This window comes from Nerophis ophidion, linkage group LG12 (assembly GCF_033978795.1).
Source record: "Nerophis ophidion isolate RoL-2023_Sa linkage group LG12, RoL_Noph_v1.0, whole genome shotgun sequence".
Taxonomy (NCBI): domain Eukaryota; kingdom Metazoa; phylum Chordata; class Actinopteri; order Syngnathiformes; family Syngnathidae; genus Nerophis; species Nerophis ophidion.
In genome coordinates, this window is record NC_084622.1 from 39,085,831 (window position 1) to 39,102,091 (window position 16,261).

General features: G+C 42.3%; 1 protein-coding gene across 2 annotated transcripts in view; it reads right to left on the reverse strand.

The window, feature by feature from the left end:
• The window catches only part of LOC133563436 (furin-like), a 221,943-nt gene that overhangs the window by 68,156 nt on the left and 137,526 nt on the right, over window positions 1-16,261 (reverse strand). For both annotated transcript variants that reach the window (XM_061917560.1, XM_061917559.1), the window contains exons 7-8: window positions 11,263-11,351; window positions 1,709-1,881 (exon numbers count right to left, since the gene is read on the reverse strand). In XM_061917560.1, the coding sequence (XP_061773544.1) occupies window positions 1,709-1,881; window positions 11,263-11,351 (262 nt within the window). The remainder of the gene's footprint in view (window positions 1-1,708; window positions 1,882-11,262; window positions 11,352-16,261) is intronic.

Sequence of the window (16,261 nt, forward strand, 5' to 3'; positions counted from 1 at the left end):
CATTGAAGCGTTCTTTAGCCTCTCATCAAGCTACCTCCCACCCGTTCCCTGTGATCTGTTGGCCTCTCTGGGGACGTCTGGCATCCGTCCCTTAAAGAGAAGGGCTTTGAGTAGTTGTGCAGCTGGAGAGGCACAGCTACTTCCTGCTCCAGTGAGTTCTTCCACACCTCTGCTACCATGCCTCCCTGCCTGGATGACCTTGTCTGCAACATCTCTACCAGCACGCTTTCCTGATCCGGTGAGGTTATCTACGATGTAATCATTCCTCCCTGCTAAGATGACGTCATCAGTGACGTCGCCACCATTACTCCATACTGCTCCTGTGAGTTTGTTCTAAGTATTCCAAAGTCAACTGTCAGCTTTATTATAAGAACATGGAAGAGTTTGGGAACAACAGCAACTCAGCCACGAAGTGGTAGGCCACGGAAACTGACAGCAAGGGGTCAGCGGATGCTGAAGCGCATCGTGCAAAGAGGTTGCCGTCAGTTGCTACAGAGCTCCAAACTTCATGTGACGTTACAATTAGCCCACGTACAGTACACAGAGAGCTTCATGGATTGGGTTTCCATGGCCGAATAGCTGCATCTAAGCCATATATCACCAAGTCCAATGCAAAGCGTCGGTCAGATACATTGGTGTAAAGCATGTCGCCACTGGACTCTAGAGGAGTGGACACCCGTTCTCTGAAGTGATGAATCATGCTTTACCATCTGGCAATCTGATGGACGAGTCTGGGTTTGGAGGTTGTCAGGAAAATGGTACATTTCAGACTGCATTGGCCACTGTGAGTGTGAAATTTGGTGAAGGAGGAATAATGGTGAGGGGCTGTTGTTCATTAGTTGGGCTTGGCCCCTTAGTTCCAGTGAAAGAAACTGTGAATGCTCCAGGATACCAAAACAGTTTGGACATTTCCAGGGAACAGTTTGGAGTGGGACCCTTCCTCTTCCAACATGACTGTGCACCAGAGAACAAAGCAGGGTCCATAAAAAACATGGATCACAGAGTCTTGTGTTGATGAACTTCACTGGCCTGAACAGAGTACTGACTAAAGACCGATAGAACACCTTGCGGATGAATCAAAACGGAGACTGAAAGCCAGGCCATATCGAACAACATCAGTGTGTGATCTCACCAATGCGCGTTTGGAAGAATGGTGGAAAATTCCTATAAACACACCAGCAATCTGAGGGTTACTGGTTCAATCCCCACCTTCTACCATCCTAATCATGTCCGTTGTGTCCTTGGGCAAGACACTTCCCCCTTGCTCCTGATGGACCTGGTTAGCACCTTGCATTACAGCTCCCACCATTAGTGTGAATGTGTGGGTGAATCTGGAAATACTGTCAAAGCGCTTTGGGCTCCTTAAAAAGGGGTAGAAAAGCGCTATACAAATACAACCATTTACCATTTTAACCTGGTGGACAGTCTTCCCAAAAGAATTGAATCTGTAATAGTTGCAAAAGGTTGCCCGACATCATATTGAACCCTATTGGTTAGGAATAGGGTGGCACTTCAAGTTCATATGTGAGTCAAGGCATGTGGCCAAAAACTTTTGTCAATATAGTGTAATACGTTTCATTTTCCAGAATTATTGATCAGTGTGTAGCAAAAGCCAGACACTATCATATCACCTATTATACTTGCTGTGCCAGTTACTGTTATAATACTGACTAAAAATGCGAAATGTCCAGGCTAAGGCATGACTGACCATTGTGATTCCCTGCTGGAAAGCCTCCTTGGCCAGTTTAGCAGGGCCGTCCAGCGACTTGCCATCATCTTCTGGACCCCAGCTGGCACTGTAAATATGGATGTGCTGCGGGTTGAGGCTAAGAGAGTGGGCCTCCACCACATCTGTCACCTCCCCATCCAACATACGGACTCCTGTAAAACAAACATTAAATTAACTCAAATTCTGTGACCAGTTTAAAGATGTGAGAGGCATCATGGTCTACATTCTATATTCTAAACTCAGGAAGTGGGGGGCAAAAAAGTATTTGACTGTTATTGAATCCAATCCATCCATCCATTTTCTTCCGCTTATCCGAGGTTGAGTCGCAGGTGCAGCAGCCTACGCAGGGAAGTCCAGACATTCTTCTCCTCAGCCAATTTGTCCAGCTCCTGCCGGGGGATCCCGGTGTGTTCCCAGGCCAGCCGGGAGACATAGTCTTCCCAACGTGTCCTGGGTCTTCCCTGTAACCTTCGACAGGAACACCAGGGAGGCGTTTGGGTGGCATCTTGACCAGATGCCTGAACAACCTCATCTGGTTCCTACTTTGAGCTCCTTTAGGATGACAGAACTTCTCACCCTATCTCTAAGGGAGCGCCCCGCTACCCGGCGTAGAAACTCATTTCGGCCACTTGTACCCGTGATCTTGTCTTTTCGGTCATAACCCAAAGCTCAACCATAGGTGAGGATGGGAACGTAGATCGACCGGTAAATTGAAAGGTTTGCCTTCAGTCTCAGCTCCTTCACCACAACGGCTCGATGCGGCATCCGCATTACTGAAGACGCCGCACCGATCCGCCTGTCGAGTTTACGATCCACTCTTCCTTCACTTGTGAAAAAGACTCCGAGGTACTTAAACTCCTCCACAACGGGCAGGGTCTCCCATTTCCGGGTGAGAACCATGGACTCGGACTTGGAGGTGCTGATTGTCATTCCAGTCGCTTCACACTCGGCTGCGAACTTATCCAGTCAGAGCTGAAGATCCTGGCCCGACGAAGCCATCAGGACCACATCGTCTCCAAAAAGCAGAGACCTAATCCTGCAGCCACCAAAGCGGATCCCCTCAATGCCCTGACTGCGCCTAAAAATTCTGTCCATAAAAGTTATTGAATCCCATACACTCATATTATGGTTTGCAGCAAAAAAAAAAAAAAAAAAAAGATTTATCGTTTTAATGAGGGCAAAACTTTGCTCACAAATGCTACTCTAATGTACACCCGACTCTTGTTTGTGCTTAAAGGGGAACATTATCACAATTTCAAAAGGGTTAAAAACAATAAAAATCAGTTCCCAGTGGCTTGTTGTATTTTTAGAAGTTTTTTTCAAAATTTTACCGGTCCCGGAATATCCCTAAATAAAGCTTTAAAGTGCCTTATTTTCGCTATCTTCCAAACCACTATCCATTTCCCTGTGACGTCATACCGTGCTGCCAATACAAACAACATGGCGGTTACCACAGCAAGATATAGCGACATTAGCTCGGATTCAGACTCGGATTTCAGCGGCTTAAGCGATTCAACAGATTACGCATGTATTGAAACAGATGGTCGTAGTATGGAGGCAGATAGCAAAAACGAAATTGAAGAAGAAATTGAAGCTATTGAGCGAATAACTATTGATGCTATTCGGCCATAGCATGGGTGTACCTAATGAAGTGTCCCATAGCATGGCTGCCTTATTAGCATCGCCGGTAAAATGTGCAGACCAAACGATCAGGACTTTCGCATCTTGTGACACTGGAGCAACTTAAATCCGTCGATTGGTAAGTGTTTGTTTCGCATTAAATGTGGGTATCTAGTTTCAAATGTACATACAGCTAGCGTAAATAGCATGTTAGCATCGATTAGCATAGCATGTTAGTATCGATTAGCTGGCAGTCATGCCGTGACCAAATATGTCTGATTAGCACATAAGTCAACAACATCAACAAAACTCACCTTTGTGATTTCGTTGACTTAATTGTTGCAAATGCATCTGCAGGTTATCCATACAGGTTATCCTCTGTGCCATGTCTGTCTTAGCATCGCCGGTCAAATGTGCAGACACTTTGGTACATTCAATGGGGGTCTGGCGGCAGATTTCTTGCCAGTGGTGCAACTTGAATACCTCCCTGTTAGTGTTTTTACACCTTCCAACAACACACCGACGAGGCATGATGTCTCCAAGGTTCCAAAAAAATAGTCGAAAAAACGGAAAATAACAGAGCTAAGACCCGGTGTTTGTAATGTGAAAATGAATATGGCGGGTGTGTTACCTCGGTGACGTCACGTTCTGACGTCATCGCTAAAAGACCGATAAACAGAAAGGCGTTTAATTTGCCAAAATTCACCCATTTAGAGTTCGGAAATCGGTTAAAAAAATACATGGTCTTTTTTCTGCAACATCAAGGTATATATTGACGCTTGCATAGGTTTGGTGATAATGTTCCCCTTTAACAAAAACAACAACACAGACACACATAGAAAGGATTAATAGAACGATGGGATGAGAGTTCACAGAGACTGGTGTGTCCCCAGGGTAGAACCACATTGACAGCTTTAATCAAACCTAAACATGCCACTGCCTGGGCGTTTGGCGTGAGGAGCCTTAGATCAGCCCGGCAAACATTAATGGCTGTTGAAAGGTGTGAAATAAACCACCCTCAATTGAGGTCTATTACTGGGACCAGATACCCGGACCTGAGTGGCAACACTGACCTTTGCGTTACGATTTAAATAATCTATTCCAGACTATCTTTATCTCATCTTTTTTGTAAGGGGCGCTGGAAGCCGGCAGACCCGTCAGCGATCCTGTTCTGTCTCCCTGTAATGTTTGTCTAAACTTGAATGGGATTGTGCCGAAAATTTTAATTTTCCTGAAGGAACTCTCCTGACGGAATAAATAAAGTACTATCTAATCTAATCTAATCTAATCTATCTGGCCCTGCAGGCATTAATACACCTGCTGACAGGGTGGTTGCACACAAGGCAGTAGCCTCGCTGCGGGTGGGGATTTGGCCTGTACTGTAACGGTTTGATTATCAAGACGCTTAAAATGTGACACACAGCAAAAAAAAGTTCACCCGGGGCACTATTGCAGTTGTAATTAAAATCACGGTTGTTAGTTCACTTTATCGTCTGTGACACAAACACTGCAGTTTGAGTGCCCAGAAGCATTAGAGGTATACGTTTAGATCAGACCTGGGCAAATTAAGGCCCGGGGGCCACATGCAGCCCGTTGAGCATTTGAATCTGGCCCGCCGGACATTCCCAAATACATTTTTTAGATGGTTAAGATTTAAATTGTAGCTGCCATTATGATGTGCAGTGATGTTTTCTACCGACCGTAAGTCTTTAACTATACAAAATATTTCAATGGTTAGAATATGCGCTTATGGATGATACACCAGTTTCTATGGTCATCTATTTAGTTACTATAGCCATCTAATTAGTTACTATGGTAATCTAAGTCACAGTAGCTCAGACGAGGCACCAAGCAGTGTGAGTGGGAAGCGTTTCCACAGACGCGGAAGGAGATTTTCACAACAAAGTTCTAATGCTTAGTGATGTATCTGATATATAAGATTGTAGGTGGGTTTATTTTGTACCCTTCGCGTTCATATTTCACTTTTAGTTGCATTTTCGTTGCCTTTCACTTGATTGTAAAATGTGTGGATACAAAAGGGGTGTGATGTTCATTTCTTATCAATATTCAGCATTTTATCTTTCAACGAAATATTTAAAATATTTTTTTACGGTGTTAGCTTTCACTGTTATGCTGATGACACCCAACTCTACATGCCCCTAAAGCTGACCAACACGCCGGATTGTAGTCAGCAGGAGGCGTGTCTTAATGAAATTAAACAATGGTTGTCCGCTAACTATTTGCAACTCAACGCCCAAAAAACGAAATGCTGATTATCGATCCTGCCAGACACCGACCTCTATTTAATAATATAACTTTAACATTTGACAACCAAACAATTAAAAAAGGCGACTCGGTAAAGAATCTGGGTATTATCTTCGACCGAACTCTCTCGTTTGAGTCACACATTAAGAATGTTACTAAAACGGCCTTCTTTAATCTCCGTAATATCGCTTAAATTCGCTCCATTTTGTCCCCTAGTGACGCAGAGATCATTATCCATGCGTTTGTTACGTCTCGTCTCCATTACTGAAACGTATTATTTTCAGGTCTCCCCATGTCTAGCATTAAAAGATTACCGTTGGTGCAAAATGCGGCTGCTAGACTTTTGACAAGAACAAGAAAGTTTGATCACATTACGCCTATACTGGCTCACCTGCACTGGCTTCCTGTGCACTTAAGATGTGACTTTAAGGTTTTACTACTTACGTATAAAATACTACACGGTCTAGCTCCAGCCTATCTTGCCGATTGTATTGTACCATATGTCCCGGCAAGAAATCTGCGTTCAAAGGATTCCGGCTTATTAGTGATTCCCAGAGCCCAAAAAAGTCTGCGGGCTATAGAGCGTTTTGCGTTCGGGCTCCAGTACTCTGGAATGCCCTCCCGGTAACAGTTCGAGATGCCATCTCAGTAGACGCATTTAAGTCTCACCTTAAAACTAATTTGTATACTCTAGCCTTTAAATACACCCCCTGTTTAGACCACTTTATCTGCAGTTTCTTCTCTTTTTCTCCTCTGTACCACTCTGCCTTCTGGAGGGGTCTGGTCCGGTGGCCATGGATGAAGTACTGGCTGTCCAGAGTTGGGACCCAGGATGGACCGCTCGTCCAGAGTCGGGACCCAGGATGGACCGCTCGCCTGTGTATCGGCTGAGGACATCTCTGCGCTGCTGATCCGCCGCCGCTTGGGATGGTTTCCTGTTGGCTCCACCATGGACTCTCGCTACTGTGTTGGATCCACTTTGGACTGGACTCTCACGGTTGTGTTGGATCCACTATGGATTGAGTTTTCACAGTATCATGTTAGACCCGCTCGACATCCATTGCTTTTGGTCCCCTAGGGGGGGGGGATGTGCCCACATATGCGGTCCTCTCCAAGGTTTCTCATAGTCATCATTGTCACTGTCACCGACGTCCCACTGGGGTGAGTTTTCCTTGCCCTTATGTGGGCTCTACCGAGGATGTCGTTGTGGTTTGTGTTGTGGTTTGTACAGCCCTTTGAGACACTAGTGATTTAGGGCTATATAAATAAACATTGATTGATTGATTGATTAATTTTTAAGGCGGTCTGTCATAACATTTTTAGCATTCAGTCAGACATTATTGTGAGGTTTTGTATTATTGTTCATAAAAATAGATATACCGGCCCCCAGACACGTTGTTTTCTCTAAATGTGGCCCCCGAGTCAAAATAATTGCCCAAACCTGGTTTACATGGATGTATTTGTGTGTGTGTATTCATAGAGAAAAGCGAAGGAGGATGTAACAATAATTGAGCAACATACGGTCAAATGCGGTGTTTAAACAATTAGCACTTACCGTTGTTCAATAAGGATGACCCCATTTTAAGTGTCCCCTCTCGTACTTGTGAACATGCTTTTAGCATACAGAATCATAATTCAGCTGCTCATTAGCGACCTTCTGTGATGTGAAAAGAGTCACAGAGGATTACGTCTTGAAAAGCAAGACCAATATGCTCTTCCACTGGGAGACAAATGGTAATGAAGACAAAAAAGAGTTATGAGGCACATCTGGATGGGACTGACTGGAGTTGCGTAGGGATCGGATGCTGTCACCTGACAGCTTCTCTCATCATGCTATTAACACGTCATTTGATGTCACAACTTAATACAAATCCTCCATTACAAAAAATAATTTACAGGACACTGTTGTTGTTTGTTCAAATACTACAAACCCTGTTTCCATATGAGTTGCGAAATTGTGTTCGATGTAAATATAAACGGAATACAATGATTTACAAATCCTTTTCAACCCATATTCAATTGAATACACTACAAAGACAATATATTTTATGTTCGAACTCATAAACTTTATTTCTTTTTGCAAATAATAATTATCTTAGAATTTCATGGCTGCAACACGTGCCAAAGTAGTTGGGAAAGGGCATGTTCACCACTGTGTTACATCACCTTTTCTTTTAACAACACTCAATAACCCTTTGGGAACTGAGGAGAAAAATTTTCACAGCTTTTCAGGTGGAATTCTTTCCTATTCTTGTTTTATGTACAGCTTATGCACGGCATATGTTGTTCAACAGTCCGGGGTCTCCGCTGTTGTATTTTACGCTTCATAATGCGCCACACATTTTCAAAGGGAGACAGGTCTGGACTACAGGCAAGCCGGTCTAGTACCCACACTCTTTTACTATGAAGCCACGCTGTTGTAACAAGTGACTTGGCATTGTCTTGCTGAATGAATTAAGCAAGGGCGTCCATGATGACGGCATTTAGATGGCAGCATATGTTGCTCCAAAACCTGTATGTACCTTTCAGCATTAATGGTGCCTTCACAGATGTGTAAGTTACCCATGCCTTGGGCACTAATGCAACCCCATACCATCACAGATGCTGGCTTTTGAACTTTGCACCTAGAACAGTCCTGAAGGTTTTTTTCCACTTTGGTCCAGAGGACACGACGTTCACCGTTTCCAAAAAACAATTTGAAATGCGGACTCGTCAGACCACAGAACACTTTTCCACTTTGCATCACTCCATCTTAGCTGAGCTCGGGCCCAGCGAAACCGGCGGCGTTTCTGGGTGTCGTTGATAAATTGCTTTGGCTTTGCATAGCAGAGTTTTACCTTACACTTACAGATGTAGCGACAAACTGTAGTTACTGACAGTGGTTTTCTAAAGTGTTCCTGAGCCAATGTGGTGATATCCTTTACACAGTGATGTCGCTTTTCGATGCAGTACCGCCTGAGGCAACGAAGGTCTGTTATATCATCGCTTACGTGCAGTGATTTCTCCAGATTCTCTAAACCTTTCGATGGTATTACGGACCGTAGATGGTGAAATTCCTGAATTCCTTGCAATAGCTAGTTGAGAAATGTTCTTAAACTGTTTGAAAATTTGCTCACGCATTTGTTTACAAAGTGGTGACCGTTTCCCAATCCTTGTTTCTAAATGACTGAGCATTTCACGGAAGCTGCTTTTATACCCAATAATGGCACCCACCTGTTCCCAACTAGCCTGCACACATGTGGGATGTTCCAAATAAGTGTTTGATGAGCATTCCTTCAACTTTATTAGTATTTATTGCCACCTTTCCCAACTTCTTTGTCACGTGTTGCTGGCATCAAAATCTAAAGTTCATGATTATTTGCCAAAAAAAAAAGTGTTTATCAGTTTGAACATTTAATATGTTGTCTTTGTAGCATATTCAATTGAATATGGGTTGAAAATGATTCGCAAATCATTGTATTCTGTTTATATTTACATCTAACACAATTTCCCAACTCATGTGGAAACGGGGTTTGTACATGTCCAGACTGAATAGTTTTTTAGGCACTCCAGTATTTGTGTTCCAAGTTTTATGCCATTTGGGGAAAACTCTTTAATGAATTACACTAAGGCATTCTTTTCAATTCATTATGAGACTGACTGAGGCTATTTCATCCACCATCAACTCACATTCACAATATAATAAACCACTTGGGCTAAGTGCCAAAACAATACATCATCATGGGTGAAGTCTGTCAAAAAGTTTCGGTGGTTGCAAAGGTTAAAACAATTTAAACAACTGTGTCACAGCACTTCATTGTGCCATTAAAAAACATCAAGTGTGCCCTGGGAGAGTTCACTTAATTGGTACAAAAATTAATATTCATTTACGACAAATACGTTTTTTTATTTGTTCATGTATTCATGTCAATGACATATTGTGACAAGCAGAACAAATCACATGTACGTAGGGATGAGTATGTTTAATATTTGAGTCAATACTGTACCAATTCGCAGTAGCTGGGAATTGATACTGGTACGCAACAGTAACATGTTTTGTTACTTTTGTGTGTTATAAAATGTGTTAATAAATGTTAATAAAAAAAAACCCCAAAAAACATCCATCTTCAACCGCTTGTCCCTCTCAGATATGCAGAGAGTGCTGGAGCCTATCCCAGCTGAATTCTGGCGGAAGGCGTAGTACACCTAGGACAAGTCGCCACCTCATCACAGGAACAACACAGATAGAGAACATTCATACACTGGGGTCAATTTAGTGTTGCCAACCATTGTTTTAATTTAACACTAAACTTTGTTGTCCAGGTATCTTGTTTCCAATACGTCTCTGTCTCATTTGCAAGTACTGTACTCTACTGCAGTGTCTTTCAACCTTTTTTGAGCCATTTTTTTCATTGAAAAAAATCCGGAGGCACAACACCAGCAGAAATCATTATAAAGTTAAACTCCGTAGACAATAAAACGTCGTTGTCACAATTGTTGGATATGCATTTAAACCATTACCAACCATGCATCACTATAGCTCTTGTCTCAAAGTCACAACCTGTCCCTTCACGCCGTGACTTAATAGTTTTTTGGTGTTTTCCCATCCAAATGATCAGAATCAGGTTTCCTAATCACTTGGCCCTGCCACAGGTGTTTACAATCAAGCATGTAGGCATTGAGACTGTTTCTACAAACATTTGTGAAATAATGGCTCTCAGGAGCTCAGTCATTTCCAACGTGGAACTGTCATAGGATGCCACCTGTGCAACAAATCCAGTCATGAAATTACCTCACTCCTAAATATTGCAAACTCAACTGTCGGCTTTATTATAAGAAAATGGAAGAATTTGGGAACAACAAAAACTCAGCCACAAAGTAGTAGGCCACGTAAACTGACAGAGGGGTCGGTGGATGCTAAAGCGCATAGTGCAAAGAGGTTGCCGACTTTACTACAGAGCTCCAAACTTCATGTGACCTTCCAATTAGCCCACGTACAGTACGCAGAGAGCTTCATGGAATGAGTTTCCATGTCCCGGCAGCTGGATCTAAGCCATACATCACCAAGTCCAATGCAAAGCATTGGATGCAGTGGTGTAAAGCATGTTGCCACTGGACTCTTGAGCAGTGGAGACGCCTTCTCTGGAGTGATGAATCATGCTTTTCCATCTGGCAATCTGATGGAGGAGTCTGGGTTTGGAGGTTGCCAGGAGAACGGTATATTTCGGACTGCATTGTGTTGAGTGTGAAGTTTGGTGAAAGACGAATTATGGTGAGGGTTTTTTTTTCACGAGTTGGGCTTTGCCCCTTAGTTCCAGTGAAATGAACTATGAATGCTCCAGGATACCAAAACATATTGGACAATTCCATGTTCCCAACCGTGTGGGAACAGTTTGGAGCAGGCCCTTTCCCCTTCCAACATGACTGTGCACCAGTGCACAAAGCAAGGTCTATAAAGACATGGCTGACAGAGTCTGGTATGGATGACCTAGACTGGCCTGCACAGAGTTCTGACCTGACCCCGAGACGGAGACTGAGAGCCAGGCCTTCTAGACATAGGATAGAATGATTAAAATGAGAACTATATATGAAGTTTTTATTAGCTCTTCAGACTGATGACACCAGTAAAATTAAATAACTTAATATCATCATTACTATAATGCACTCACCTCCAATTTTAGCATTATAGGCTACACCCACGCCACAAATGCCGTTGTTAAATGAAGCTGCAACCTCTCCAGCACATCGAGTCCCATGTCTGAAAAATAGAGCAAAAATAAAAGTTTATGAAACTGGTTGATATGAAGTAATGAGCAATTATATTTGTAACCGCTGAATTAATGTGATGAATCACCTAGCTTTTTGTTACCTGTCTGTTTTCTTGAAGGTTAATTATGACCCCCAGAAGACCTGAAATAAATTTAATTTATAGTATTTTTTTATGTGAGTAGTTACAAGGGAAGACGTAACAGCCAGAGTGCAGCATCCTCCACATTAAAGCATTTGCAATTAGAGGTTTAGAGGTGGCGTTCAAAGGGTACTTTATGAGCAAATTCAGGCAGGAAGCTTTCAACATCATGTTGTGAGCTCCATCAAACTGTAATGGGTTTTTAGAGGACAAGCAACATTCAAAAGAAAACTTTTTAAATTCTTTTGGTGTATTTTCTAATTTGCTACAGACTAAATCAATTCAATATTTTTTGTCCAAATCCGAAAATGAAATAATAAATGTAAAATTAGTATTTAAAAAAAATAAAAACTGTATAATTTGGTAGACCAGATCTTCCGATTCATAACGCTTTTGTGTTAGCATTTGTCAGTGCGATAGAAATATTAGTGTTGGTCACTTCCGATCAAGATTGGTTACGGCGTGGCAAAGTTGGGAGAGTGGCCGTGCCAGCAACCCGAGGGTTCCTGGTTCAATCCCCACCTTGTATCAACCTCGTCACGTCCGTTGTGTCCTTGAGCAAAACACTTCACCCTTGCTCCTGATGGGTGGTGGTTAGCGCCTTGCATGGCAGCTCCCTCCATCAGTGTGTGAATGTGTGTGTGAATGGGTGAATGTGGAAATACGGTCAAAGCGCTTTGAGTACCTTGAAGGTAGAAAAGCGCTATACAAGTTCAACCTATTTACCGTTTATCTAATCAAGTATTTTATGTCACTAAATTACGTAACAGCAATGAGTGAGAAAGCTAACTGCATGTTCAACTTTTATGCAACTCTATGATATCTATGGGAAAAAACCCTGTATTGCTAATTAGGACGGGTAAGGGGTTTGTTTGGGTGCCTTTTTGAGAGCCGATCAGTTCGAAATGGGGAATAATGGGCATAGAAGGCCGTCACAGTGAGCTGTCAGAAGAACAGCTGTGGGCGACAACAACCTCCTTCACTGTGCATGTTATGTGCAGCATCAAAACAGATCAGTCACTCAAAAAAATGGGAATTAAATAGGCCAATTATTGGCTGACATTTAACCGCACCATGAATTGTGAAGCCCTGTGTTCTAAAAGCACACTCCCAGTTATAACAATTCATTAAACAAGCAGAATGACGTTAAGACATTTATTTTGTGCCTGTGTGTGTGTGTATGTATATATATATACATATGTATATGTATATTGTGGAAACTGACTAAGATGCTGAGAAAGCTTCAATGTTCAAAAATAAAATGGGTTCATTTAATAAAAGCAGGGGGGAATAAATGTATGGAACTTAAATCATCCTCCCAATCGGGGTACTTTACAACATATTCGCATTGTTCAGCATCGGATGCCTGATAACAGACCCCATCAATTAGTATATATCATCTACACATCAAGCGATGTTTGACAGAAAGTGGAGTGTGCATCTTACCGTCTGACAGCGTCCTATGCAGATGTAGAGTGGGCCCAGGTTCAAGCTGCTGCATTTATGGCCCGGGCTGATCAGAACCCAGTTGTCCTCCATTGGTGATTAGACACAGCAGTCATCATCTCCAGCTGATTGAGAATGAATGCAGGTAGGTACCACCCCTCAACCACTCTGCCTAAGGCCACATCTCTGCTGGGCTGAACCTGGGCACACCTTTTACCTCTGATAGGACGCCGGTCAGCCCGGCCCTGTAGAGAAACTCCACAATATATACAGAGTGGAATCTTTTTATAAGTTTCCTTGGCAATATTGGTTCCCAGGACAGGAGAGCTTGTGTTGCCCCAGATGTCATCAGCAGTGCTACTCCGTGAATTTGGACCTGGCCTTCTTCCTGTCTAGAGTGAAGTATGGTATTCCCACTTGCCAGCATAATCCTTCCAGATCCGTTCCATCTCATTTTGCGCGGACCAAGTATCTTCAAGCTGTAATTGTGCATCACTCTACAGACCTGTAGTGTTATTCCATTTGTATGCAGGGTTCTAAAATTCCAGGTCCCTATTGTGGTTGTTGACTTGGTCGTCAGAAGAGCTATTGGCGCAGTGACCACTTGGCCCGCTGCACAACCCCTAACCTGGAGGGCCAGGGTGTCTCACTTTGTTTCACCCCTACACTTTACACATGTGTATGGTAAATGTTAAAAAGTATTGTAAGCTTGCTATTTTATAAAACTCAATGACCCCAAAAAAAAAAAAAAAAAGACCAGATTACTACTTAAATATGGAATTAAATTAATAATGTTCACAACGGGTAATTTATTCCAGTTACTCGGTAAAATGTATTGGCACTTGGTCTTTAGAAAACCTTACCTAAACAAATTTAAGCTTTTTGCCTCCGTGAGATTATATCTGTAATACACACATTATTACTTCAAGATGAATTTATGCGTATTTTTGAGGCAATAATTTAAGTAAGGCGGAAGAAAAAGTAGTTGCCACCAATCTGTCACAGTTATTTGTTGATGAACCCCAAGATGCAGAGATGGAGGCAGGCATGGAGTGAGCAAACATGACTTTAATATAAATACTAAGACAAAACCAAACAAAGGGATCAAACCAAAAGCGCGCACGTGGGCGGATAAAAAACAAAAGGCCTTTAGCATAGAAGCTAACAAGAAACAAAAAGGAACTTTAGCATGGAAGATAGAGGATAACAAACAGAAAAACTGGAAAAAGCTATGGCTAACAAAAACAGCTTGCCGCTACGACGACCAGGACAAGATGTAGCACGATAGGTAATAGCTGAAATGATGCCAGACACGACAGGTAGCAAAGACACAAGAGTGACATGAGGCAACGACAATACAAATGACAATACAATGATCCAGCCACTGACACAAGACAAAAGAGGTACAAATAGGAGCCGGCTGATTGGCAACAGAGGTGGCCAGATGCCAATCAGCCGCAGCTGAAGGGGAACACAGCACTCAGGGAACAAGACAGGAAGCTGACAAATTAAGAGCACTTGACAGGAACTAAAAGACAGGAAACACTAAACACAGGAAACAGACAAATGCAGAGGAAAAAACTAAAACATAGACAAACTGTCAGGGGCAAGCCTGACACAATCGTATATCATTCAGCCAAGACCTCAATAATTTAGTTACTTTCCATTGTGTTGTTGTTATTCATATTCATTAATTCATATGACTGTCATATCAAAGTATCAATATTGTATCGATATTTCAGTATCGATCCGCGCATTACTAGTCTGAGGTAAAAGACAAGGGAATCGTACACAGAATCAAACTTAACCTTCGCAGCTACTTGCCATAAGGAATTAACTTACAAACCATGTTTCCATATGAGTTGGGAAATTGTGTTAGATGTAAATATAAACAGAATACAATGATTTGCAAATCCTTTTCAACCCATATTCAGTTGAATGCACTACAAAGATAAGGTATTTGATGTTCAAACTCATAGACTTTTTTTTTTGCAAATACTAATTAACTTAGAATTTCATGGCTGCAGCACGTGCCAAAGTAGTTGGGAAAGGTCATGTTCACCACTGTGTTACATCACCTTTTCTTTTAACAACACTCAATAAATGTTTGGGAACTGAGGAAACTAATTGTTGAAGCTTTGAAAGTGGAATTCTTTCCCATTCTTGTTTTATGTAGAGCTTCAGTCGTTCAACAGTCCGGGGTCTCCGCTGTCGTATTTTACGCTTCATAATGTGCCACACATTTTCAATGGGAGACAGGTCTGGACTGCAGGCGGGCCAGGAAAGTACCCACACTCTTTTACTACGAAGCCACACTGTTGTAACATGTGGCTTGGCATTGTCTTGCAGAAATAAGCAGGGGCGTCCATGATAACGTTGCTTGGATGACAACATATGTTGCTCAAAAACCTTTCAGCATTAATGGTGCCTTCACAGATGTGTAAGTTACCCATGCCTTGGGCACTAATACACCCCCATACCATCACAGATACTGGCGTTTGAACTTTGCGCCTATAACAATCCGGATGGTTATTTTCCTCTTTGTTCTGGAGGACACCACGTCCTCTGTTTCCAAATATAATTTGAAATGTGGACTCGTCAGACCACAGAACACCTTTCCACTTTGCATCAGTCCATCTTAGGTGAGCTCGGGCCCAGCCAAGCCGGCGGCGTTTCAGGATATTGTTGATAAATGGGTTTGGCTTTGCGTAGTAGAGTTTTAACTTACACTTACAGATGTAATGACCAACTGTAGTTACTGACAGTGGTTTTATGAAGTGTTCCTGAGCCCATGTGGTGATATCCTTTACACACTGATGTCGGTTTTTGATGCAGTACCGCCTGAGGGATCAAAAGTCCGTAATATCATCGCTTACGTGCAGTGGTTTCTCCAGATTCCCTGAACTTTTTGATGATTTTACGGACCATAAATGGTAAAATCCCTATATTCCTTTCAATAGCTCGTTGAGAAATGTTGTTCTAAAACTGTTTGACAATTTTATTGTAAAGTGCTGACCCTCACCACATCCTTGTTTGTGAATTACTTAGAATTTCATGGAAGCTGCTTTTATACCCAATCATGGCCCCCACCTGTTCCCAATCAGCCTGCACACCTGTGGGATGTTCTATATAAGTATTTGATGAGCATTCCTCAACTTTATCAGTATTTATTGCCACCTTTCCCAACTTCTTTGTCACGCGTTGCTGGCATCAAATTCTAAAGTTAATGATTATTTGCAAAAAATAAAAAGTTTATCAGTTTGAACATCAAATATCTTGTCTTAGTAGCATATTCAACATAATTTGGGTTGAAA